Source organism: Meles meles, chromosome 4 (genome assembly GCF_922984935.1).
Source record: "Meles meles chromosome 4, mMelMel3.1 paternal haplotype, whole genome shotgun sequence".
Lineage (NCBI taxonomy): Eukaryota > Metazoa > Chordata > Mammalia > Carnivora > Mustelidae > Meles > Meles meles.
Genome location: NC_060069.1, coordinates 26,926,189 through 26,951,666, shown reverse-complemented (window position 1 = coordinate 26,951,666; position 25,478 = coordinate 26,926,189). Strand labels below are relative to the sequence as shown.

The following is a 25,478-nucleotide window of genomic DNA, read 5'->3' as shown; positions in this document are numbered from 1 at the left end:
AGATTCGTAAGATTTTTAAACCAAAAGAGATTATCTCTTGTACGTCACAGACTCTAAGACAATCGTCAGTTTTGTAGTAGCATAAGAGCTTTTAAAATGTTTAAGGGGATGGGAGAGGTGTCTCAGGACAGAGAAATAATGGCAGTTCACCTCTCCTTAAAGACTCTGGAAATTGAGATTCAGAGACTAAGTGTCTTGCCCTTAGGTCCATATCCTCTTACTTCATTTAAGTATGTTCCACCAAAAGTATCAAAAGTCAACAATATAATTATTATAAATATCTTTAGTAATTTGAAGCAATTACTCTGTGTTCTGTAAAATGGACAATTTCATGATTATACAAAGAGACTCTGTTGTATGATGTATATATGCATAACAAAAAAAAGCGTATCAGATTTGACCCCCAAACCAATATTAGGTAGGTATAATGAACATTATTATTAAGTGGTTATTTTTCAATTTCATACCTTCAGTTCCAAAAGGTTTTGGTGAAGTAATTTGGACATCATGTTTATTTTTTGTAACATTTTACTGTAGCAAGCCGAATTCAGAATTATTTCATTGACTGTACAGGTGACAGTTCAAAATAGCCTGTCATTCCCCCTTTTTTTGCTCTTGGTAAGATTGTAATCACAGTGAACAAAAGAGCCAGAAAAGATTTGAAGGTCAATTAAGAGTTATCAGATAAACAGAGGAGCAAAGAGGAAATAGGGAAAGGTGCAGACTCTCAGATATACAGTGTTTTATAGAACTGGAATAGAGTTTAGAACTTAAAAACTGTTTAAGTCAAAAGGAGTTGAGTCAGCAGGTGTGAGCAACCATCTGCTTGTCCCGTTACTCTTCATTCCTTTATACCAGAACTTTCTCTTTGGTATTTTCAGCATCCAGTAGAACATGGACATTAATACATTTTAAAGAAAATTGTTCTTAGTCTTGACTCTAGCTAAAAGAATCTAGACAGATAGGAGTAATCGATATTCTGATATTCTCATATTCAGTCGCCATATCGGAGTGGTAGCTTTGTGATACTCCCCTACCCCAAACTGTTTACGTCATTATATTTAACTTTGATTAAAGTTAATGTTTTTTTTTAAATTATTATAACTCAACAGTGCGATGCCATTAGTGTATTGGAGAAAGAACATGACTACAGAGATGAACATTTTGATTTTATTCAGTCACATATCCGGAAGTTTTGTTTACAATGTATCCTTTTCCTGCGTTGATCAGTGCAATGTACCTTACCTGTTTGTTTGCTTTTTTTAATTAACGGGATTAAATTGATGGGCTTTAGAAATTCCATTTTCCTCCTGCTTCTGGTTAGAAATTTCAGTTTAGCTCCCAAATCATTTATATCTGGGTATTTTGAGCTATAAAAGTAAGTACTGAAATATATAACTTTGATTTGCTGTGTTTTAAAGGATTATGCCGAAGAAAAATAATTATCAATTATCAGTCTTTTGTGGAAAGTTCTAATGAGTTGGCGTTGTAAACATTCTGATAGCAGTATTCATTTATCAGGAGTAGTGTTTGGGGGCAAGATCAATACTTAGGTTTGTGTGTTCCCATTTTTAATATATTCACTGTGTTACCATCTCTACATATAGTCTAATGCAATGGTCTCAAAATCTGGCTGTGCCCAGCTAAAGCTTGCTGAATTGGAACATTTCAAGGTGAGGCTGAAGAATCTCTACTTTTAGAAAGCTTTCTGGGTGATTTTGATGATCACAAGGTTAGAAAAACAGTTATAAGGAATCTTGTCTATGTTGCAAAGATTAGAGAAGCCACTGAATAACATTCACAGCTAAAAGAAAGATAAAATGAGGGTTGTACATGAATGCCTTTAAGAGAATTTGCTATTGAAAACTGCCACAGCTTGAGTGCACTGAGGAGAGCTGTTCTCTCCCACCCCTCTGGGACCAGAGAGTCTGCGGTTGCATTCCTGACCAAAGCTTTTGTGTCTGAAAAGTGAAGAAACGATGACATTAGGAGTAGACAGGAATCATAAGTGATATATACGTGTTTATAGAGTCTGTAGTTTTTTATTTTCATTTTCATTAATGGACTTTTAATTTAAGGACCACTTACAAGAAGCCTGGCTGAATAATGAATAAGATCACTTGACACTGGCAGTTTCCCTTTCCCCTTTTCCCCTCAGTACTTTGTCCTCTCCGTAGTTCTAGCCCTTTCTTTTTTCCTGTCACATAATAGTTGACTTGGGTTGAATTGAAGGGCATTTGTCTACATAAGAGACTTTAAAAAGAAGACAAAAAGTGGGAGTAATTGAAGTAGAGGTCTATAGACTTTCTGTTATCTTTGAGGATTAGCAGATTTGGGAACAAGTGGTCTCTTTAAACATTTATTTAATCCTCTTCTTGAAAATGTGCATACAGAAATGTAATCAGGAAGGAGACTCTCTGCTAAAATAATTACAGACCTTTAGGAGAGCCCATTGATTTTAAAAGAATACAAACTGACAAGTCACTTCAAGATATAGTGAGACACACTTGCACACGTGTGTGAAGGCAGCAGTTCAAAATCATCTTCATTTCTAAGTTTTTTCAGTGTTAATTACAGTGCAAATTTTTCAGCTGCCTCATAAGCTGGTTCTCATGAGAAAAGATTACTCATTAATGAAAAGTTGACATAATTAAGCTTTTAAGACGATGATGTTTGTTTCTATCAAGTTTTATGAGAAGTCGTAATTAACAATACCACTTTTAGATTCATAAGCCTCGGTTCATGCGCCAGTAAATATGAGTATTCCAGTTCAGAAGTAGAAGTTTGACCATTCCCAGTGTTTCCCCTTGGTCTAAGTTATTATCTCAGGACACGGTGAGCAGTGCTAGAGTGTGGTCCTTAGCAGTGGCCATAGAATTTTTGATAGCCACTCCGACCGTATCATCTGTCAGTAGTCATACTGCCCCTTTTCCACAGGCCTCTCTTAATCTTTGGATCTGCCCTATCATTTGGTAGGGTCTGCTTTAATTAAAACATCCTGCGGTGAGGGAGTATTACCTCAAGTTTTGGTCATAAATCAACTTTTGCCTTGAATCATGCCTGAAAGTGTCCTGATGGTACCTGTTGGTTCATCTCTTTTCAGAGAGGTCTCCAGAGCTTTGGTCCTAAAGTTTTAATTCCCGGGGCTAGTGAAAACCACAAGAGATACTAGTATACACCGTTGTTTTTTTTTTTTTAATGTAAGCAAAATAGTTGTTGATAAATAATATCCCTCCTTCATGAAGTTTAGGAAGATTAAAAACAAAGCCAGTCACATCTGTGCTTTAAATGGAGAGGTAGAGCACTGTATTGTTAAATTTACTTTTACTTTCTTGGCTTAATGAGACTTTTGCCCTCCTAAATGAAGTTGATAATGTAAAGATTGTTTAATTTGCATTTTAGCTTATATATATTTTATACCTTAGAAATTCTTGACTACCCTATAATGTACCTTTTGGAATTATTTTTGTAACTACTATGCATGTAACTGTTAAGCTGAGAACACAGAAATTTATGGTACCTGTTCATGGGATTTGTCTGAAAATTTCCTTAACGATATTATTCAGATGGTGCAGCGCTTATTTACACTTCAGTAAAAGAAAACAAAAATATAGATTTAGTATATAAATATATCGTTCAGAAACTGTATGGATTTCCCTATAAGATTCCTGCTGTTGTTGTGGAAAAAGATGCAGTATTTATGTACGTATCCTCTTCAGTGTATATTTAATCATGTGTTATTGCTGCAGTTTGATGGTGAATTCTCATTTTTGGTTTTGAGGTGAGACCAATAGATCTTTCCATGATGAGAAGGTGAGACTCTCTTCTAGACTGTTTTATTTATAACCTGCCATGATCTGTTCATCTTTGCCTGTTAGATTTATTTCTGGCCTGAGCCCCTTTTGGGTTGCCTTCCTATTATATTTAGCTGAATTGTTGAGTGCATAGATCCGTGTATTTACTTACTTTTTGATTGGTTTTGATAAAGGACCCAATGTATAATCTAGACATGCTTTCAGAAAGTTATGTGAATACTTTGAGAGGTAATAATAAACCAGACCCCTCCACAAGAACCCCTATAACTGTGCATTTTTTAAATCAGGAAGATTAAGAATCTTTTATGTAGAAATTAATAAACTATAACTTGAGTTATAATAAAAAAGCTGATTCATTTTGTTTTGTTTTTAAGATTGTATTTATTTGAGATAGGAGGAGTGAGTGCGGGGAGGGGCAAAGGGAGAGGGAGAAGCAGACTCCCTGCTGAGAAGGGACCCCCCCGATGTGGGGCTCCATCCTGGGACACTGGGATCATGAGCTGAGCAGAAGGCAGATGCTTAACCAACTGAGCCACCCACCCACGTACCCGAAAAGCTGATTAGGTTTTCATAATTGGTCAGATTTGTTCCATTTAATATGATCATGGATTTAATGAAGGAATGACTGTATAAATGCTTGAGATTTATAATATGTGTTTCTTTCTAGTCCAGCAGGGTGGGATAATGATAAGAAGATAGGAATATTACATGAAAATTTTCAAACATTAAAGGCAGAAGATAATTTTGAAGACATTATAACTAAACCACCTGTCCGAAAGGTAACAGTTTTAGTGTATATAGTCTCAATATTTGGCCTTTTAAACTGAGGGGGGAGTCCATAATTCTAAGATTATAGTTAGAAAAGTAAGGGGGTGTTCTTTCCTACCAACAGGTTTTCTAAGTATAATTTGGGTATTTCTAATGTCAATTCAAAATAAAAATCTGTGTTATCAAAATATAAATCAGCTGTTCAGTTACTGAATTCTTATTTAGCCTTTGGCATATTTATAGTAGAAAATACTAGGGTGGATTCCATATTCTAATGGAAATAATGAATTGGTGAGTGAATATGTGGATCTTGAAGAGTTTGAGTAGGTTGACGCTGTGAACTTTCTATCCTAGAACTCAGCCAAAAGCCAAAAAAACATTGGTAGAATAATCTTACTAGCTTCTATCTGTTGAGACAGATCGGGAATCTTCTCCGTAGTCGCTAGTTACCCAGACTAGCCCACAGCTATCCAGGAGCTTCCAGTTTAGTCTTAACTGTTAGATGTCATTCTGTGTCTATTTAAATCTCCTTCCAGAAAGTACTCTTCTTTCATGTATTTTGATTCCATGTTAAGTAATACATCATGTTCTATAGTTAGATGTTACAGATGTTTCTCAAAAGTTGTATAAACAGAAGTATTTTCATATAGTACTTGGCAGTGACATTTAAGTGGACATGCTTTAGAAAAAATAATTTTGAGTTAACATTTAATAAGATTCTTACTTAATCCAAACATTGAAAAAAAAATCCAAACATTGAAACCGAGCATCTGTCTTCTGTTTGTGGGTAATTAGAAATAAGATTATTAATGACAAATGGAAACTCAGTTGGCATGGTGTTTGGTTTGGATGTCTGTTAAAAGAAATAAACACATCAAGATAAAAAAAGCAGCAGTTTTCCCATTCTCTTTTACCAACAGAATTATGCTGTAAGTTGTCTTTTATTCATCCCACTAATACCTCCTGAGCCACTGTTTATGCACAGGGTGCTAAATAGGACAATGATGCAATAGTAAATCAGTGCACATGCCACTGCTCAAGTGTGGATAAGTGCTGTGTCTCCAAAGGCCTGTGGGGGGTGGGGGGAGCAGGGGCTCTGGAGGGGTGCTGTTCTAGGAGTGGTTAGGGAATGGCTCTGATTAAAGGGGAGAGTGTTGCCTGCTGAGGGAGCAGGAAGTGCCCATGCCCTGAGGCAGGAATGTAAGAGGAGGACAAAGAGGCTGGAAGAGTGAAAAGGAGGTCCAGACTGATAGGAGATGGAAGGCAGAGTTAAGATCTTTGTGGGGCCTTCTCACCTGAGTCAGGATTTCGAATTTCATTCTGAGTGGGATAGAAAGCGGGTGGAGGGGGAGTTTGAGCAGAGGAGTGATGTAATCTGCTTGACCTTTTCAAAGGATCACTCTGGCTGCTGGTGGAAAATAGACCCATGGCATGCATTGTACAGAAATAGTAGAAGCGAGAGATGGTTGCTGCTTCTTTTTGCCTAATTATTCAGCAGGTAGAAGAGCCATTTTATTTTTATTTCAGAGAAACCAGGCGCAAGTTGTTTTTCACTCACCTGGGATATTATTGGCCCTTTTAAAACTAAACTAACTGTTGGTTAACGTAGACATGATTAATATTCCTATTGACTCTAAGGTTGTGTCATCCAATACCGCAGCTCCTAGTCACATATGACTTTTAAATACATATTAAGTAAAACTAAATAAAATTAAATTTTCACTACCTGACACAGTAGCCACATTATCTTTTTCTTTTTCCTTTTTCTTTCCTTTTTTTGAGAGCGAGGACACGAGGCGGGGGGAGGGCAGAGAGAGAGGGAGAGAGAAAATCTGAAGCAGGTTCCATGCCCAGCGCAGAGCTGGATGTGGGGCTCAGTCTCCCAAGTCCAAGATCACTACCTGAGCTGAAGTCAGGACTCAGATGCTTAACCTACTGAGCCACCCAGGTGCCCAGTAGTAGCTAACCACGTTTCAAATGCGCAATAGCTACAGGTGACTGGTGGCTAGAGTATTGGACAGCACAGCTATCAGACATTCATACTATTGCAGATGGTTATCGGACAGCTTTGCGTAGGGGCTTGGGTCGGGCAGCCACTCGTGTAAATATAGGTAATGTTTGTATTGAATTTTTTTTTAAAAATTAGTCTAGAGAGTATGTTATTAATGGTTTTAGCATACTATATTAGACTTGATGACTTATATGTTGCTCATTTCAGTTTGTCCATGAGAAGGAAATTGTGGCAGAAGATGACCAAGTGTTTCTTATGAAGCTACAGGTATGAAATTATATCAGAAGCAGATTTAGAGTGGTTAAGGGGTAAACCGTTCCTACATACTTTTCAAAATACAGTAGTACATGCTGTAAGTGTCTAACCTTAGAACTCTTGTGTGTTTTTCAGTCCCTTTTAGCAAAGCAACCACCAACTGCAGCTGGAAGGCCTGTGGTCAGTATTACAGATTTTGACAAAATTATTAAAGTGCCATACATTATTGGTTTAGTTCCCTTTTTTCTTAATCGTATACATGCCTCCAATGGGTGGGCTTTGATAGAAGAATTAAAAATTCTTTGGGATTTGTGACATTTTAAAGGACAAACTTCACTCCTTTCTTAGAATATTTAAATCCTAAAGATCCATTTGCCTTTTTTGTCATGCACGAGTTACTGTGTGGAACCATTTATCTGTTAGTTCCTTATCCTTACAACAGCCCTGTGAGACAGATACTACCAGCCCCATTTTGCAGGTGGGGATATGGAGCCTATGGAGGACCTTATGGTTCGCCTGAGTTTTTATAGCTAGTAGGATGCAAGTCCAGATTGGAACTCAGCTCTGACTCTCATGCTTATACTTGTAATCACACCCCATTATTCAATATGTCCTTTTCCCATCTAAGGGGAATTTGTATTCTAAAATGTGATCGGTCTCTGGTATTTTCTGATATGAGGACACGATTGCTAAACATTTTCAGCAATGGCTTGCAGTATAAATGTACCAGTAGAACAGGTGGAGGACAGTTAAAAACTAATTTCTTTTTATAATAACTTTGGTGAAGTTGGAAGTTTCCTATTTTGATAATTACGGCTTCCCTATTTTTACATAGGATGCCTCACCGAGAGTCCCAGGAGGCTCCCCTCGAACACCAAACCGATCTGTGTCATCCAATGTTGCCAGCGTGTCACCTATCCCTGCAGGGTCAAAAAAAATTGATCCAAACATGAAAGGTACATTTCTCTCTTTTTCTAGAGAAAACAATACAATACGTTTCACACTAAAAAGAAATCTACCTAGCTTCCCACCTTTTTTCCACAGCTGTTTTCGTTTTTGTGCAGTAGCTTCTAACCTATATCTCTGTCAGTATAATCTCATAGTTAATCAGACTTCAAACCAAAGTTTTATAGTATAGCCTTAATATATCATATCTATGGTTTAGGCTTTATGAAAGTTTTATGTTATATTTAACCTTCTCCTGAGGTAGGTCGTTGAAGAAATTTATATGTTAATAGGTGAACTGCAGTTAACGGAAAGAAAAATACTATGTGAATAATTGCCGTAAGTGGGATTAGTAGGTGAGAGTTTGTACATTTTTATGCCTTTTGATAATATGTTTCAAATGGCTTATTCATTTTATAAGTCATCTACATTGAGCATTGCAATTTTGCCACAACCTAATAGCATTCTCTAAATACCAGTAAGAGCTTTGTCCCTGGGATTTCCTTTCTGTTTGTATTTCTCTTCTGTGAATTGTTCCTTGTTATCCTTTACCCATTGCTCTCTTGGAACTTCTACTGGTTTTCATACAGGATTAGGTAGCTTTTTGTAATACTCGAAGCAAACATTTCTCACCAGTTATATTTTTGAAGAACCTTTTTCAAAAGGAAGCTATAATAGCATCTAACATCTGTTCTAAATGCTTTTGGTTTTTTAAAAATAACATTCTAATTTTTAAATAATTATCTTATACTCTTAAAGTTTACTCATACTTTCTTTTACACATGAATAGATTAGAGCTAAGTTACCCAGGCTCAAAAGATTAAACTAGACTTGAATTTGGAATACACAGCTCTTAAACTTTAAGTATTAATTGCTTTCTGGGTGTGATTACTATAATAATAATTTATGGAAGAATCTAATGTTTTGAGTGAAAGTTTTTCGGTTTTTGTTTTTTTTTAAATAGCTGGAGCTACAAGTGAAGGTGTTCTGGCAAATTTCTTCAATAGTTTGCTGAGTAAAAAGACTGGCTCTCCAGGAGGCCCAGGTGTGGGCAGTGGTAGCCCTGGAGGTGGGGCTGGAGGTGGAAGCAGTGGTTTACCACCATCTGCCAAGAAATCAGGTAATGTTCCTAGAGCTTTTTTTTAAATAGCTTTATCGAGATATAATTTACATACCATGAAGTTCTCTCATTTAAAATATACAATTTAGGGGCACCTGGGTGGTTCAGTCAGTTAAGCATCTGCCTTTGGCTCAGGTCATGATCTCTGGTCATGATCTGCAAGGACAGAGCCCCTGCATCAGGCTCCCTGCTTGGTGGGGAGCCTGCTTCTCCCTCTCTCTCTCTGCCTGCCACTCCCCCTGTTCGTGCACTCTCTCTCTGCATCAAATAAATAAAATCTTTAAAAAAAATTGTTTCTTAAAAAGGATGCTCAAGAAATATTAAAAAAAATAAAGTTTAACAACTCAGTATTATAGTATATTTACAGAGTTATGCAAACCATTATAATCTAATTTTGAAACATTTTAATCTCCTGAAAAACAAACCTCTGGCCTATTTGCAGTAACTTTTTCCCTTGTAATCCCATTGTCCTAGGCAACCACTGATCTTCTTTTTGTCTTTGTGGATTTGCCTGTCTGGACTTCATATAAATGGAATCATATAGCATATGCCTTCTTTAGTGTTTTCAAGGTCCATCCACGTTGTAGCTTGTATCATTATTTCTCCTTATTACTGAATAAAATTCCATTGTATAAATATGCCACATTAGTTGATGGGCATTTAAATTGTTTCCATTTTTGCCATTATAAATAGAACCACTGAGAACATATGCTTTTGACAGATGTTTGACAAATGCCATGTTTTATGTTTTCATTTCTCTTGGGTATATACCCAGAGAGGAATCATTGGATCATATGTTAACTCTATATTTAAAGTTTTTGAAGAACTGCCAAAGTGTTTTGCAAAACACTGCAGCATTTTATATTTCCAGCAAGAAAGAATGAGGGTACCAATCTCTCCACATCCTCTCCAACATTTGTTTTTGTCCATCTTTTTGAATAGAGCCATCCTAGTGACTGTGAAGTCTCATTGTGGTTTTGATTTGCATATTCTTGATAGCTAATGATGTTAAGCTTTCTTTCTTCTGTTAGTTGACCATTTGTAGATCTTTGGAGAAATGTCTGTTCAAGTCGTTTGCCCATTTTTAAGTTGGGTTATTTGTCTTTTTATTGTTGAATTTTAAGTGTTCTTTATATATTCTGTGTCCTAGACCTTTATCAGATATAGGATTTGCAGATGTTTTCTTCCCTTGTGTTGGTTATCCTTTCACCTCTTGATAATGTCCTCTGAAGCACTAAAGTGTTTAATTTTTATGAAGTTCAGTCTATTTTTCTTTTGTTGCTTGTGTAACTACCCTTTAAACAGACCTTTTAACCCATTTTCCTTTTTAATCCCATCTTCTTGCCATCCTTTCCACAAATACCATTGTGCAGCCACCATTTTTGGAACCTTTTACAGGTTTCTGGGTATAAACAATTACTTCTTGGCTTTTCCCACTGCCAGTGTAGAAGATTAAGCTTTCCCAAGACTGCAAATATGGTTATTGCTCATTCATACTCTTTCTACATTGCAAAATTTTGTTGCTGTTTTCTGTTTTACTGTTCTTACTGTCCTATGCCTTTTTTACAAATATCTTTATGAGATTAAGTGATAGGTGCTAGTTTTACTTCCATGTAGTAACAGACCCCATAATGTAAAATGAGGGGATTTGTTTTTTTTTTATTTATTTTTTTGGTGGGATTTATTTTTAAATTAAGGATGTTTATATCATTTAGTATGCTAGATAAAGTTAATGAAACTGTTGGCAGCTTTTAAATGAAGAGACATTGGTGTAAAAGATACTTTGACTTCTATCTAAATCTTGTTTCTTTTCCTTCAATATAGGCCAGAAGCCTGTCCTATCAGATGTTCACGCAGAACTAGACAGAATTGCACGCAAACCAGTTACAGTTTCTTCTACAACACCTACATCTCCTACAGAAGGAGAAGCTTCTTGAAGATACCAAATAAAGCCATTTATTCAGTTTTCTGGGATAATGTAAACTGGCCTCTGCCTTCTCCTTCAAAAGTGGAATTAGGGAACTGGAGTGCTTTTTCAGATGGACTAAATTTATTTCTTTTTTTTTTTTTGTGGTTGCCCATTTTTATAAAAGGAAGCTATACAGAAGAAAAATTATTCTACACTACGTAGGATTGCTGTTTGCATTGCCACTTTGCATAAGGAAATAATTTTGGATTTTGAAAAACTCAAAATTTATAGGTCTGAAATATAGCCATGTGATCATACTCTACAGGCTATTTAAAACATAAGAGGGTTTAGGAAAGGCAGAAAATAATATGCTTTGGGCATTTGACTGACTTGGAAGTCCAAGCTTGTTTTAGTTAAGACTGTTAAAATCATTTGAAAAATTATGTTAGTTTTGCTGGAAAAGAGAAAATGATCAGTTGTCAGATTTTCCACACCAACGTAAATATAACACCACACATGGAATATGCTGAGAAAACTATCAGATAGCATTTTGTACACTAGTCATTGTCTCAACCCACAATCCTGTAATTTGTCATCAAAATACAATTTCGAAATATTGGCCGAGATTCATTTCTTTAACTGAGAAGAAAAGAAAGCACACTGCCTAAATGGATAAAAGAAAAATGCAGAGGTTATTAAAATGTAAAGAGGTAACAGTCTTTGGATTTGTCTATCTATATCTATATCAACATATAGGTATAGATATATATATATGGCTCTGCCTTAATATACCCCTTTTTTGTTTGTGACTTTCAACTGTAATCAGTTAATAAAGTATTTATTCTCTGCATTCAGGTTCAAATAACTTGTTGCATTCTCTTACACATAATTTGTATTTATTGGACAATGATTAAGACTCATTAGTATGTTGAGATGTTTGACTTAATAGGATTATATTAAGTATTCTGATCTTTGTAAGAGACAAGTGAATATATGAGATTCACTATCCTATAAATTTCCTTAAATTGGGAGTTTACCTTGATCAGCACCTCTTCCCCACAAGCATGTCTTGAACTACAGAATCTTATGTTAGCATTTCTAGTAGATAAAATGTAGTCTTTTATCATTATTTATTGGGCAGAAGCTGTTTTAAAAGTTTGGCAGATGCACTGACACATAGGTCCTCTCTTACAGGTAAGAACACCTGTTAGTAGTTCCACCTGGATTTTCAGTACTGTTTTTAAATGCTTGTTTTAGAACCTTCATAAGAACAATTTGACTTCTTACTGAAATTCAGCTAGAGAACACATGCACATTTAACTTTATTGAGCAAATGGCTACTGCCCTTTACATTGGCCTTCGTTATTACTTTAAAATAAATATTCCAAAGATTTTTTTCTTCAGCAAAATGTTTGAGGACAATACCTCTACTATCTAACCTAATCCTTTCATTAAAACTTTAAAATCTTTACTTTTGAACAGTATTTGGCTCCTAATAGTTGAGTGTAAATGCTAAAAATACATGAGAGGGTAATAATTTGTTTCAAGATGGGAAAAACTTAGGTTGTTCACAGGCATGGAAAAATGAATTTGTAAAAACATTTTGCTTTAGGAAATATGAGACGAAAAATGCCACTGAAAGAATCTTTAGTCTGGAAAGGGTTCTTCAGTCATGGTGTTGTAAAGAGATTATTTTGAAGTAGTGCTTGATGAAATAAGGGAGACTAATGAAAGAAAATCACTGACTGGGCACATGGTATACTTTGGTATGTCTGCTGTGTTTGCATGTCTAGGCCAACTAGTTCTTTTCTGTGTGACATTGGAGATGTACTAGAAAATCCTTGGGATTAATTGAGTCATTAGAGGAAATAACTAATTATTCACTTTATAGGGTATTCAATTTTAACTAATCTGCAACCTTATGTTTACCATGTTTAAACCTTAAACCAATTTTTGTCCCTATTTTTTGCAAGAATTTGTTTTTAAACTACTTAAATCTTTTTGTTTTTAAGCACTTTTTATTGAAGTATACATTAGAGAAAAGTATACAGATTATAGGTTACATGGTTTGAAAAACCACTAATCACCACCAAGATCAAGAAAGACATTACTGGCATCCCATATGCTTCCTATGTGCCCTCCTCATCAGCACCCCTACCTAACCCACCAAGTGACCAATGCCCCAACTTGCACAGCCATAGATAAGTTTTATTTATTTTTAAGCTTTATACAAATGGGATCTTAGAGTTTATATTCTTTTGGTGCAAGTCTTTCCAATTTTAGTTCTCTAACACATCAACAAACGCATGTAGCAATAATAATTATCCATCTTCATTGCCTCATAATACTCCACCAGGCAAATATGCTATAATTTATCCATTATGCTATTGATGGGTGTATATTAGTTTCGTATTGCTGCTGTAACAAGTTACCACAATTTAGTGGCTTAAAACTGTACAAATTTATGATCTTACCATTCTGGGGGTCAGAAGTCCAAAAATCAGTCTTATTGGGCTGAAGTTAAAGTGTCAGCAGTGCTGATTTCATTTGGAGGCTCCAAGGAGCATCCGTTTCCTTCCTTTCCAGCTTCTAGAGGCTGCTTGCATTCCTTGGGTTCCTGGCCCCTTGTCCATCTTCAAGGCCAACCGCATAGCATCTTCAGCTGGGTGCGTCCGGCACATGGCTTCTCACTCTGAACCTGCTGCCTCCCTCATGTCAGCAACCATGTGATTAACTTGGGCCCACCTGAGCAATCCAATGTAAGCTCCCTCAATACTTCATTCTCCTTGCTATAGCATAGCGTGGTTTCTGAAGAGAAATTGGGTGCCATTCTTATCTTTGCTCCTCCGTAGGTGTTTTTTTTCCCCCTTTGGCTTCTTTCAAGGTTTTTTTGTCTTTGATTTTATATGATTTGATATGTTATGCCTAGGTGTAGTTTTTTGGAATTTATCCTTCATGTTCTATAAACTTTCTGGATTTGTGGCTTAGTGTCTTGACATTAATTTGGGGGAAATTCTTAGTCATTATTGCTTCAAATATTTTTCTGTTCCTTTTTTCTGGTATTTCCATTATATATATATATATATTACATTTTTGTAGTCCCACAATTTTAAGATATTCTGTTCCTTGCCCCCCTCCCCCTCCAGTCTTTTTTCTCTTTCCTTTTTAGTACTGGAGTTTCTATTAACGTATGTTGTCACCCAGAGATTCTTTCCGCAGCCATATGGTGTCAACTAATTAGCCCATGGAAAGCACTCCTCATTTCTGTTACAGTTTTTTTTTTTTTAACTCTACCTTTGTTTCTTATTCTTTCCTAGAATTTCCATCTGTTTGCTTATTATTACCTGTCTGTTCATGCATGTTGCCTACTTTTTCTGTTAGAGCCCTTAGCATATTAATCATAGTTGTTTTAAATTCATGGCCTGATAATTCATCATTTTTGCCATATTTGAATCTGATTCTCTTGCTGCTTCTGTCTCTTCAAAATACTTTTTGCCTTTTACTATGTTTTGTAATTTCCTGTTTGTAGCTGGACATGATACACTGGGTAAAAACTACTCCAGTGAATAGACTGTTAGTAATAAGGTGGTCAGGTGTTGGGGGGAGGAGGAGCATTCCCTAGTCCTGTGATTAGGTGTCAGTGAGCCTGCACCCCTGGGCTGTGAACTTCACAAGTCCTTCCCAGACCCCATGTCTACCCCCAAGGCCTTACACCTTAGGTGGACAAGATGGCTAGCTGGGGAACACCAGGGGATTTTTCTCATTTTTCCCTTTGACATCCTGGTAGAGCTCGTGGAGGTAAAACTCACAAAAGCATAGGGAACCCCCTGTGACTGGGGTTTTTTAACACACAGACTTGACTGCTGTTTGTCTCCAGCAACTTGTCAATTACAGTTTAGACTTGCTTACCCCAGAACTCTCACCCTCAGAGGTTTCTGCTTGAGAGTTTCTAGTTACGCAAGTTGTTATTCTATGTCCACTTGCCAATCTCTAATTCAGGAGACAGGGGTTGGCCCTGGGACCTCACTTCTCTGACAAATCTAAAAAGAGTAGATTTTTCAGGTCAGCCTTTTGCTTGTTAGAGTAGAGAGATGACTTCCAAACTCCTTACTTGCTGCCTTGGAAACTGGAAGTCTCATTTCTCCCTCTCAAAATCCTAAACACATCTGCAAAGTCACTTTGCCAAACAAGGTAACATTCCCAGGTCCCCAGGGATTAGGATATGGACATCTTTGTAGGATCATCATTAATCCTCCCTACAGGATATTAGCAGCTTTCAGCTTTTCCAATGCTATTATGAATTGTGCTGTTATGAACACTCAAATGTGTCTGGTGGGAAATATGTTCTAATTTCTGTTGAGTACGTGTGTAGATGTGGATTGCTGGGTCCGCAGGCTATGTGTATACTCAGCTTTAGTAGATAATGCCAAAAGGTTTTTCCAAAAAGGTTATAAGAATTTCCCTTCCTGGGAGAAGATATTTGTAAGTGATATATCTAATAAGTCTAGTATCCAGATTATGCAAAGAATTCTTACAACTCAAGGAACATAAACTTAGAATGGTCAAAGAATTTGAATAGACATTTCACACAAAAAAGATAACAAGTGACAAGCACGGGAAAGATTCTTATTCTCATTTGCAGCTGGGGAAATTCAAACTAAACCACAATGGGATACCACTTCACAACCTAAATAAAAAATGAATGTTGGCAAAGATGTGGAGAAATTAGAACCTCAACATTGCTGGTGGGAATGTAAAATGTAAAATGGCAGCCACTTTGGGTAGCAATGTAGCGTTCCTCCTAAGAATGTATGAGTATACATGTCCTAAGAATAAACATGTCGTATTACCATACAACCCAGCAATGCCACTCCTAGATAAATACCCCAAAGAATGAGAATATATGTCCTCACAGAAACTCATGCGAATGGTTATAGCAGCATTATTCCTAATAGCGACAAGATGTAAACAACCCAAACATCTACCAACGGGAAAATGGATAAACAAAATGTGGCATATCCTACAATGGAAAATTTTTCAGCCATAAAAGGGAATGAAGTATTGATACGTGTTATAACATGGATAAACCTTGAAAACATGTTAAGTGAAAGAAACTAGTCAATAAAGTCATGATATAGGATTCCATTTATGCAAAATATCCAGAATGGGCAAATCCATTGAGACAGAAAGTAGATTAGTAGTCTGTCTTTAATTTGAGACATGCTGGCAGGTATACAGTAGGATGTTCTAGTAGTTTGTATTTCCTTGATAACTAATGAAGTTAAGCATATTTCATGTTTATTGGTCATATAGATCCCCTTTTTTGTAAAGTACCTGTTCAAGAGTCTTTGGAGTCTTGTCCTTTTTATTTTCTTTTTCTTTTGGTGGGGGGGGGGGGGTTGGGGAGAGGGGTGGGAGGAAGGTGAGGGGGAAACTATCTGACTTTTTCTTACTGACTTACTCTTTACATATTCAGGATGCTAATCCTAGTCAAATATGTATTGTAAATATATAATTTTGTGGTTTGCCTTTTTACCCTCTTATTGATATCTTTTGATGAATAGGAGTTATTGATTTTAATATTTCATTTGTCAGCTTTTCTTTATTGTTTTTGCTTTTATGACCTATTTTAAGGAAATCTTTGCCTGCCTTCAAGGTGATAATATTCTATGATTTTTTTTTTAAAGGATTTATTTTACTTTTCTATAATCCTGGGATTGTTTTTTATGCATGGTGTGAAGTAGGGAACAACATTTTTTTTTTCTTTACCATGGGTAGTCAATTAATTTAGTACCAGTATTGGAAAAAAAATCATCCTTTTTCACCTCACTGCAGTGCCCCCTTGGTCATAATTTGTCAATTTATATATAATTCTGTTTCTTGGCTTTCTATTCTATTTGCCAGTTTGCCTATAATACACCAATACTAACTCTCGGTCTCTGTCCTTTATCTGGTAACCAAGTCCTCCAATACTGTTTTTCCTTAAGATTGCTTTTGCTATTCTTGACTCTGCATTTCCATATAAACTTTGGAATTAACTGGTCCACACACACACACACACACACACACACACACACATACTGCATTTTGATTGAGATTGCTTTGAGTTTATAGATCAATTTGAGGTTCATTTGTCATCTTTAAAACATCTTCCAAACTATGTACAGGACTATCCTGCCACTTATGTAGATTTTCTCTAGCAATATTTATATTTTTCAGTGTATCATCCTGCACCTCCTGTCGGTAGATTATTTTTTCCGGTGAATTTTTTGATGCTGTCATAAATGACATCCTTTTAAAATTTCATTTTATTTGTTGCTGGTGTATAGAAATACATCCTTTTCATATTATCCAGAAACCTTATTCAAATCCCTTTATTAGTGTAATAGTTCATGTGAAATTTTTTATGGATTTTTCTACATAGAATTATGTTATCTGTAGATAACGAGTTTTATTTCCTCCTTTTTAATGTTGTCTTGCTTTGCGACACCTGTACACCAGTACAGAATACTACAGAACCAATGAGAGGAACCATCTTTATCTTATTCCCCATCTCAGAGTGAAAGCTTTTACTGTTCCACTGTTAAGTGTTTTTGCTGCATGCTTTTTGTAGATACTCTAGCAAAGAAAGTTCTCTTCTTTCCTAGTTACTTTATATCATGAGTTTTATCATGAATGAGTGTTGAATTTTATAAACTGTTTTTTCTTTATCGAGATACTCATTTTCTTTTTTTTTTCCTGTTAATGGTATCGTTGACATTACCTTTTAAGAATATTAAGCCAACTTTGTATTTCTGAAATAAATCAAACTTGATCTTGATGTATAACTTTATTATATTGCTGGATTTGAGTTGCTAACATTTTATTAGGATTTTACATTATGCGCCTAAGAAAGATTGGCCTGTAATTTTTATTTCTTATCATGTTTTTGTCAGTGTTTGATATCAAGATTATGTTGACCTCATAAATCAAGTTGGGAAGTCTTCTCTTTTTGTATTCTTTGTAAAGAGTTTGTTAAAGATTGGTGTAAATCTTGTCAATTTGTTTCTTTAAAACTATCTGACATCAATTTATAAGGCCCTTTGTGGAACTTAACAATAGCCTAAATGGCAACATCCATTACATTTTCTTATTTGGGCTTCATTTTTCAGAGAAATTACTTTTTCAGTCTGCAAAATGTCAGAATATGGGAATTCCTCCTTCATGTAGCACCTTATTAATGTCTGTACCAAACAGTTGTTCCCCGTGCTGAAACAAGATGGCAGTCGATGTCAGGGAATTCTTGCTGAATGTGTAAGCCTTCTATGATTATCATTATTTTAAGGAGTCTTGGGAAAAATTATGATTCATGCATACAATAAAAACAAAGTAATTAATGTGAAGAAGTACATGGATTCAAGAATATTTTTAAATATACTTCTCAATCAGATAACTAGAGAATAGGTGGATATGATCATACTTTGAGAAATAGTTGTTACTCTCCATTTTCTAAAACTATGGCTACAAAGAGGTATATATACACACATACATACACACACATTTGGAGCAGAGTGGTATCTCGATACCATTGTATCGCCAAAATCTCTTTAGAATTAGCTGGCAATAATTCTTTCCTGGCTTCTCTTGGGTTAAGATTTTTTTTCTAAAATTCAAATACCATGATTCTCCAACTTTTTGTCATGGGACTCTTTTTTACACTTGTACTGAATAAGAAGACTCCAAAGAATTAATTATGTGGGTCATATTAAAACGTAATAATATGGGTCATATCTATCTATAGTTGACATATTATAAAAGCTGAAAATTTAAAATATAACAATAGGAAGGCTATTACATATTAAATAACCTTTTTTAGGGCTGACTGGGTGGCTCAGATGGTTTAGCGTCTGCCTTGGTCTGAGGTCATGATCCCAGCGTGCTGGGATCGAGTCCTGCATTGGGCTCTCTGCTCAGTGGAGAGCCTGCTTCTCCATCTCCCTCTGCCTCTCCCCCTGCTTATGCTCTCTCTCTCTCTCTCTCTCTCTCAAATGGATAAATAAAATCTTTTTTTAAAAATAACTTTTTTCTAGAAAATAACTTTTACAAATCAAATGTATTGAAAAGAGTGTCATTGGTTTTATGTTTTTACAAATTTTTTAAATGTCTAGCTTACTAGAAGACACCTGGATTCTATTATCTGCTGTATTACATCTGATGTCATGTTGTTTGGTTGAATTCTATGAAGAAAATGCAGCCTCACAAATATATAGATGGAAAAGGTAGGAGTATTTTAATAGCTCTTCCAGATAACTGTAGATTTTCTTTTTGTTTCTAAAACTCAAGAAGTCGTAGTTTTATAAAGGTCAGTTGCAGTGTAATGCATCGATCTGTCTTGCATTTTGAATGGATTTTATAACTATTTATATTTATAAATATATATATAAATTATATATATATTTATAACATGTGATTTTATAACATTATTCATTGGTCTTTTAGAAAATACCAGTTCACTGAGTTAGAGTTCTTCGAAGTATTGACATGTCTTATAGAATATCAAACAAATCACATTTTTAGTAATATTACTGATCTCTTTAGAAAAGTTTAAGACATGAGGTGCCTGGATGGTTTAATCAGTTAAGTGTCTGCCTTCAGCTCAGGTCATGACCCCAGGGTCCTGGGATAGAGCCCCCCAAAGAGCCCCACATTAGGCTCCCTGCTCAGTAGAGACTATGCTTCTCCCTCTGCCCCTCCCCCTGCTCATGCCTACGCTCTCTCGCTCTCTTTCTCCTCTCAAATAAAATCTTAGAAAGAGAGAAAGAAAAAAGTTTAAATGATAGGGAACTAACAGGCTCAGTGACAGATACAGGTTATTCAAAATTCTCTTTTTCTCTGGAAAGTTGAAATTTTACCAGTGTAGTTAATACTATCAGTTTTATTCCTTGAACTGGCAGGCTCACTTCATTCATTTTTGAGAAAATGCCTGCCAGATACTGAAGTCTGAAAAACCAAGTGGCCTGTAAGTAGTTATTGCAAGTAAATATGGTGAAATAAAGTGGCTGTTCAGCTTATAACTATTCAATAGCACAAATGCTTTTCCTTGAAACCTCATTGTACTTCAGTATAGAGCAGAAGTAATGTATATATACTTCCCATTTTCTTATACAGAATTTGAAATAAGGCTGGTACCAAATGATTACAACTTAATACAACCAATAATTTTTACCTCATTAAGTGAGTTCTTAAGTGAAATCAGCTTTTTTTTTTCCACACATAGTAGTAAAGAATACAATGACAATAAATTCAGTTTGGTGCTATTGTCTTGCTTCGTGCTGGAATGCCAGTAGCTTTATTCTACTAGCAGTGCAAACAACTGTCCATACAGTGAAAAAGCCAAATGACCTCTTAGTAGTCTTATGAGAATAGTTTGACCTTCCAGAAACTTTGCAAAGGTCTCAAGACCTCTAGGGGGTCCCCTGACCACCCTGAGAACTGTTGTTATAGTCCAAAGTCAAATTACTCCTTTGGTTTTGCCCCTTGTTGGCTTAGAATTTAAAACAAGGCTTTCATTCCAAAGTTTTGGTTGATACACTGTAGAATGTGACTCTTCCAGCATCTTCTAATGAAATGTTTTCTTCCTGGAACGCTGCAACTTTACGATAGTTGGCTGAGTGAGACTTGTATTCTAATGTGTTTCATGTGTGTGCACTCTGCTGTCTCCAAGTCTGGCTCACATAGAAAGGACTGTGTAGACCGTAGGTGATGACCACGTCTCTCGCTGCTCTAGCACGGCTTGACATTTGGAGCACATTCAACCTCCGAGTCAAATAGACTTACTTCAGCCCTGCCCGGCGAGATACCCGAGCATCTTAGCAACCGCCTCCATGAGAACCTTCACGTACAAGACTTGCAGTGCCAGGACACTGTGGAAAGAGCCAGAAGAGCTGGGCTACCCACATTGACGAGTCACATGACTGTGGAAGAGGCCTCCGTTGTCCTGCAGCCTTAGTTTCATCATCCGGATGGTGGCCAGCAGAACCTGCCCAGGTGTAGAGTCACAAGTGAGGATAAAAAAGAGGGAGCTTGTAGAAGTACTATGTAAACTGTGAGGAGTCACACACATTTAATTTTTTATTGCCACAGGGGAAGGCGTTTTAATTTACATAAGTGTCATAAACACTGGTCCCATGCATAAATGACTCAAGCAAGCATTTTTAGATATTACCCTAACTGTATTAGTGTAATCAGACCTCTTCTGACAAGCCTACTACCTTGTGTGCTTGTTTTACAAAAAATATATATATTTTATACATATATTTATACACTATACATATATTGTATATACACATATATAGATCAACTGCTAGCTCTTTGTAAAGAAGAAATTAGATCTATGCCTAACATCAGTCACAAGAATAAACTCCAAATGTATCAGACCTAGATATAAAATATGCAACCATACAAGTACGAAAAGAAAATAAAAAATGCTTTTGCATCTGAGTGGGAGAAGGCTTTCTAACTTGAATTCAATCCACAGGTAATAAAAAAATTTAAATTCAAGTACATAAAAATGATTGAAGAACACATGATGACAAAAAGCACCATAAGCAAAGCCAAAAGGCAAATAAAATGTAGAGAGAAAATATTTGTAATATATAGCAGATAAAGAGCTAATATTCCTGATACACAAAGAACTCTTAAAATAGAAGTGGGGAGCCCAAACCCCTGTAGAATATAAGTAAATAGATAAAGGACATGAACAGACAAGTAAAAAATAATATAAAAACAGCCCTTGAACATATACAAATATATTTAGCTTTCCTCAGGAAGAAATGCAAATCAAAACTACACTGAAATATTTCTTCCCAGCAGAATGAAAAAAATTCAAAAGCCTGACAACGCTTGTTGGAGAGGGGATGCAGAAATAGATGTATTCATTCACGGCTCCTGGGAGTGCAAAACGACCTCTAGTGAGGGACATTTGCAGTATTTAAAGAAAGACCCCCTCAAACTCAGCAATCATGGAACTTACCCTAAACTTTCCTATCTGACAATACAAACATAGTATTCACATAGTTACTCAGTGCGGCATTACTTGTAATTGCAAAATATTGGAAGCAACCTAAATGCCTGTACACAGGAAATTGGATGAATAAACTGTAGGACAGCCACACAATGGAGTACTATGCAATTATTCAGAAAAAAATGTGAAGCTGATTTCCATGAACTGATAGGGAGCAACTTCCAAGATGGTATCTGTCTCTTTCCACCAGAGAGACACAGGAAAGTTCGCCAGAAACAGTCACAAGTTGTGACCTGCGGCAGGTGGTTGGGTGAAATGAGATGGAAGGTATAAAGGCTGAGCAGCACTTTTCTAAGGATACCCTTTTGTATGATTTTCCTTTGAGATCTTTGTTAATTTTTCACATTTTAAAAAAATAATATTTATTCAACGACAAGGAAAAATCTCTAAGACGGGGGCGTGTCTGGGTGGCGCAGCTGGCGAAGCATCTGACTCCGGATTTTGGCTCAGGTCATGACCTCGGGGGCCTGGGACTGAGCCCCACGTTGGGCTCCACGTTCATTGGAGAGTCTGCTTGTCCTCTTCCTCTCTGCCCCTTCCCTACTCGCATGGTCTTTCTGTCTCTAAAATAAACAAATAAATATTTTTTAAAAACAACACAAACCTCTAACACAGTTTTCTATAATCTTTAATGGCTCTATGAGCTATGAGGGAAAGTCTTGCGTTAAGGGTGGCCTTGTGATGACAGGGACTCCCCGTAATCCAAATCCCAACCTGGACCCCACCTTCTCTCTTCCCAATCGGAAGCGTCTACCCTTCTTCATCACATCTGTCCCCCAATTAATCAGATTGTCCTGTAGTAAAATACCCAACTGATGGGGCACTGGGGTGGCTCAGTTGTTAAACATCTGCCTTTGGCTCAGGTTAGGATCCCAGGATCGCAGGAGCCTGCTTCTCCCTCTCCCCCACCCCCCACCTGTGACCTCTCTCTCTCTCTCCCTCTCTCTCTCAAATAAATAATAATAATAATAATAATAATAATAATAATAATAATAATAAATACCCAACTGATAATGAGAGCAAGGGCGCTAAGAGACCCATGGTGTCCTCCTTGCCCCCCAGGCCAAATACCACTGTGGAATTAATTCCCTGCAGAGAGCAGAAACCCTAAATCAAAAAGCATTATTAGCATTCCTTTGCCCTTGCAGCCCTCTGCTGGTATAAATGAAATGTGGAGATTGAACATGTTGATGTCTTTTCCTCTCTATTCTAGTTTGTTGGGAGAGGAACTTGAAAACTATCATCCCAAGAAGATCTCTGATCCAAACTTTTCTTTGCATATCTGGCTTTCTTGTCCACTCTGCGGTGTTTGGAAACGTTGGCAAGGAAAAGGTAAGACTGTTGCTTTACCTTCCGTAGCACCACTTCCTGTGGTCTCCTGCTGGCGATGAACACGTCTTTATTTCTCTGCCTCCTCCTCACCTTCTCTCCCACTCCCTCCAAAGCTGTAGCCTAAATCCTCTCCTTTCTATAGGTGCTTCCCCTTAACATTCGTATGGTTCTGTCAGTTCTCTGTGTGTCCCCGCAAATGCCTTATCTCTTCCAATGCTCCAGATCCAAGTTTGAAACAATTTACCAGGAACTCCACGTGATGCCCTCTGGCCCTGAAACCTCCGTCCTAATCTGAGTTTTTCATCTGCCTTTTGTTGAGAAAGATGGTCCAAAACCTGGAAATAAGGTAAAAGGATTATTGACTGCCTTTTCCTATGTCCTACTAGAATAGTGTCCTCAAAGTATGGTCTTAGCCCAGCAGCATCAGGCAGCACCTGGGAACTTGTTAGAAATGTAAAGTTTGAGGTTCTACTCAGGATCTACCGAGGCAAAAACTGTGGCGGTGGGGCCCAGAAGTCTGGGCTTTAACAAGCCCTCCAGTGATTATGATGATCACTCAAGTTCGAGAAATAATGAACAGGAACAGGGCTGGCAACCTATGAGCCAAATCCAGCCCAATGCCTGTTTTCAGGAAGTTTTATTGGAATGTTACAGCATTATGGCATTTAGTTTTACTCTACAGCAGCAAGATTGAGGTGAGTGGCTGCGACAGAGACTTAAATGTTCTTCATAATCCAAAAGACTTACTATCTGGCCCTTTACAGAAGAAGTTTGCTAACCCCTGGACTAGCAGCAAACCATCTACCAAACCCTCTTACGGGTCATTGTTGGTTGAAAGATAATTTGATGTGACTTACTATTTATTACTCAGTTGGGCCCAGAGTCTGTGAAGTTAGGTGTTAATTACAGAAGATTGATAAGCTACAAATGATTTTTGTCTGATAGAGCTGAAATGTTTTCTCTCTGCTGGAGTCAATCACAAAGGCAACAATTTTATTGTCCTTGTAGAAGGTTAGTCAATTTTGAGTCTAACCTAGCAACCATATTCCAGCATTTTTTCCCTTTCACTATATATTTTTAAACACTATACATACATCCATATAATATATATACACAGATATACACACATACCACCATTCTTGTATCCTCCTCTGGACCAGTTTTACTTTCTCCTGATTGTTTTACTAATAAATTAAATCTCTGAAGCATGCTCACTATATACTTATATGAGAGTCATCTTTTTAATTCTTTGAAATTTATACTCTGACACTGACAAGGGTTAATGTCTCCTTCCTCCTCACACAAACCAGTCTCCAAATCTCACTGATTTTACCTCCTATATATTGTCTTCTGTGACTCCTCTCTGTCCTTCCTTCCTTCCATCTCTGTGCCTGTGTATACTTTCTTTGGCTTCTTTTCTTATTGCCTCTCTGCCCACAGTAAGTATCCTCTGTTCTGTTTTCTGCATGTCCAAGAGTAAGTATCCTTTAACTCCCAGCTTGAAATTCCACCAAGCTGATCCTTCAGCTGCAAGTGATTTCTCTTTGCTCTTTCCCAGCACATTTAATTTGTATCTCTTTTGTAACACATACCACTTTCTGTTTCATGACATGGTCTTTTATGGAGGTTTCTGCGGCCTCATTGTAGGACTTCATCTATGATTCAACTTTGTATCCACATTATTGCCTAACTGTGCTAATATAGATAAGAAAGCCAATAAAAGTTTTCGAGACAGCTGAAAAATCATAATCTCAACGGAAAAAAGTAGCACCAAATTATTTTTTGAATGTCTAAAATCTCATCCAAGTGTATTTTCCCAGACTATCTCTTTTTGTGAATGTTTCTTCTGCCTCATTCAAAAAATAACTATATAATATTGCAGGAGAAAAAAGAATATTCTTCAAGACTTAAATGAGCCTTTCTTTTTTTCTCTTTGGTAGATCTTTTCTCCATAAATAAGATTTCTCATTTTGCTGTGGCAAATCTCAGCATTTAACTGTTCAGTGTTGTTTACTCATGACCAAACATGACAGTTTTCCTACTGGATGCACCGATCAAGTGGGGTCCCTAATTCAAGTGTCTGTTCATGAAGCCCTAAACTCTTTATTTGATTTTTTTATCAAGAAAACTTAAGCGATTAAGTTGTTATTGTTGTTGTTTTAACTGGGAGGGATATTAGTGCCTTAATCTAACTGATTTGGGCACCCCTGAATCAATCAGGACAAAAGAAGTTATGGTACATCTGCTGTCCTCTGCGTAAT

At 36.7% G+C, this 25,478-nt stretch overlaps 1 protein-coding gene across 1 annotated transcript in view; it reads left to right on the top strand.

Annotated features, from left to right (window-relative positions):
* Window positions 1–11,688, top strand: part of DYNC1LI1 (dynein cytoplasmic 1 light intermediate chain 1) — a 40,889-nt gene extending 29,201 nt beyond the window's left edge. Inside the window, exons 6-13 of the mRNA XM_046002567.1 lie at window positions 1,113–1,206; window positions 3,567–3,702; window positions 4,483–4,594; window positions 6,802–6,861; window positions 6,985–7,029; window positions 7,685–7,805; window positions 8,759–8,914; window positions 10,739–11,688. Coding sequence (XP_045858523.1) covers window positions 1,113–1,206; window positions 3,567–3,702; window positions 4,483–4,594; window positions 6,802–6,861; window positions 6,985–7,029; window positions 7,685–7,805; window positions 8,759–8,914; window positions 10,739–10,851 — 837 coding nt within the window. The 3' untranslated portion in view covers window positions 10,852–11,688. The remainder of the gene's footprint in view (window positions 1–1,112; window positions 1,207–3,566; window positions 3,703–4,482; window positions 4,595–6,801; window positions 6,862–6,984; window positions 7,030–7,684; window positions 7,806–8,758; window positions 8,915–10,738) is intronic.
* The last annotated feature ends 13,790 nt before the right edge of the window (window positions 11,689–25,478 follow it).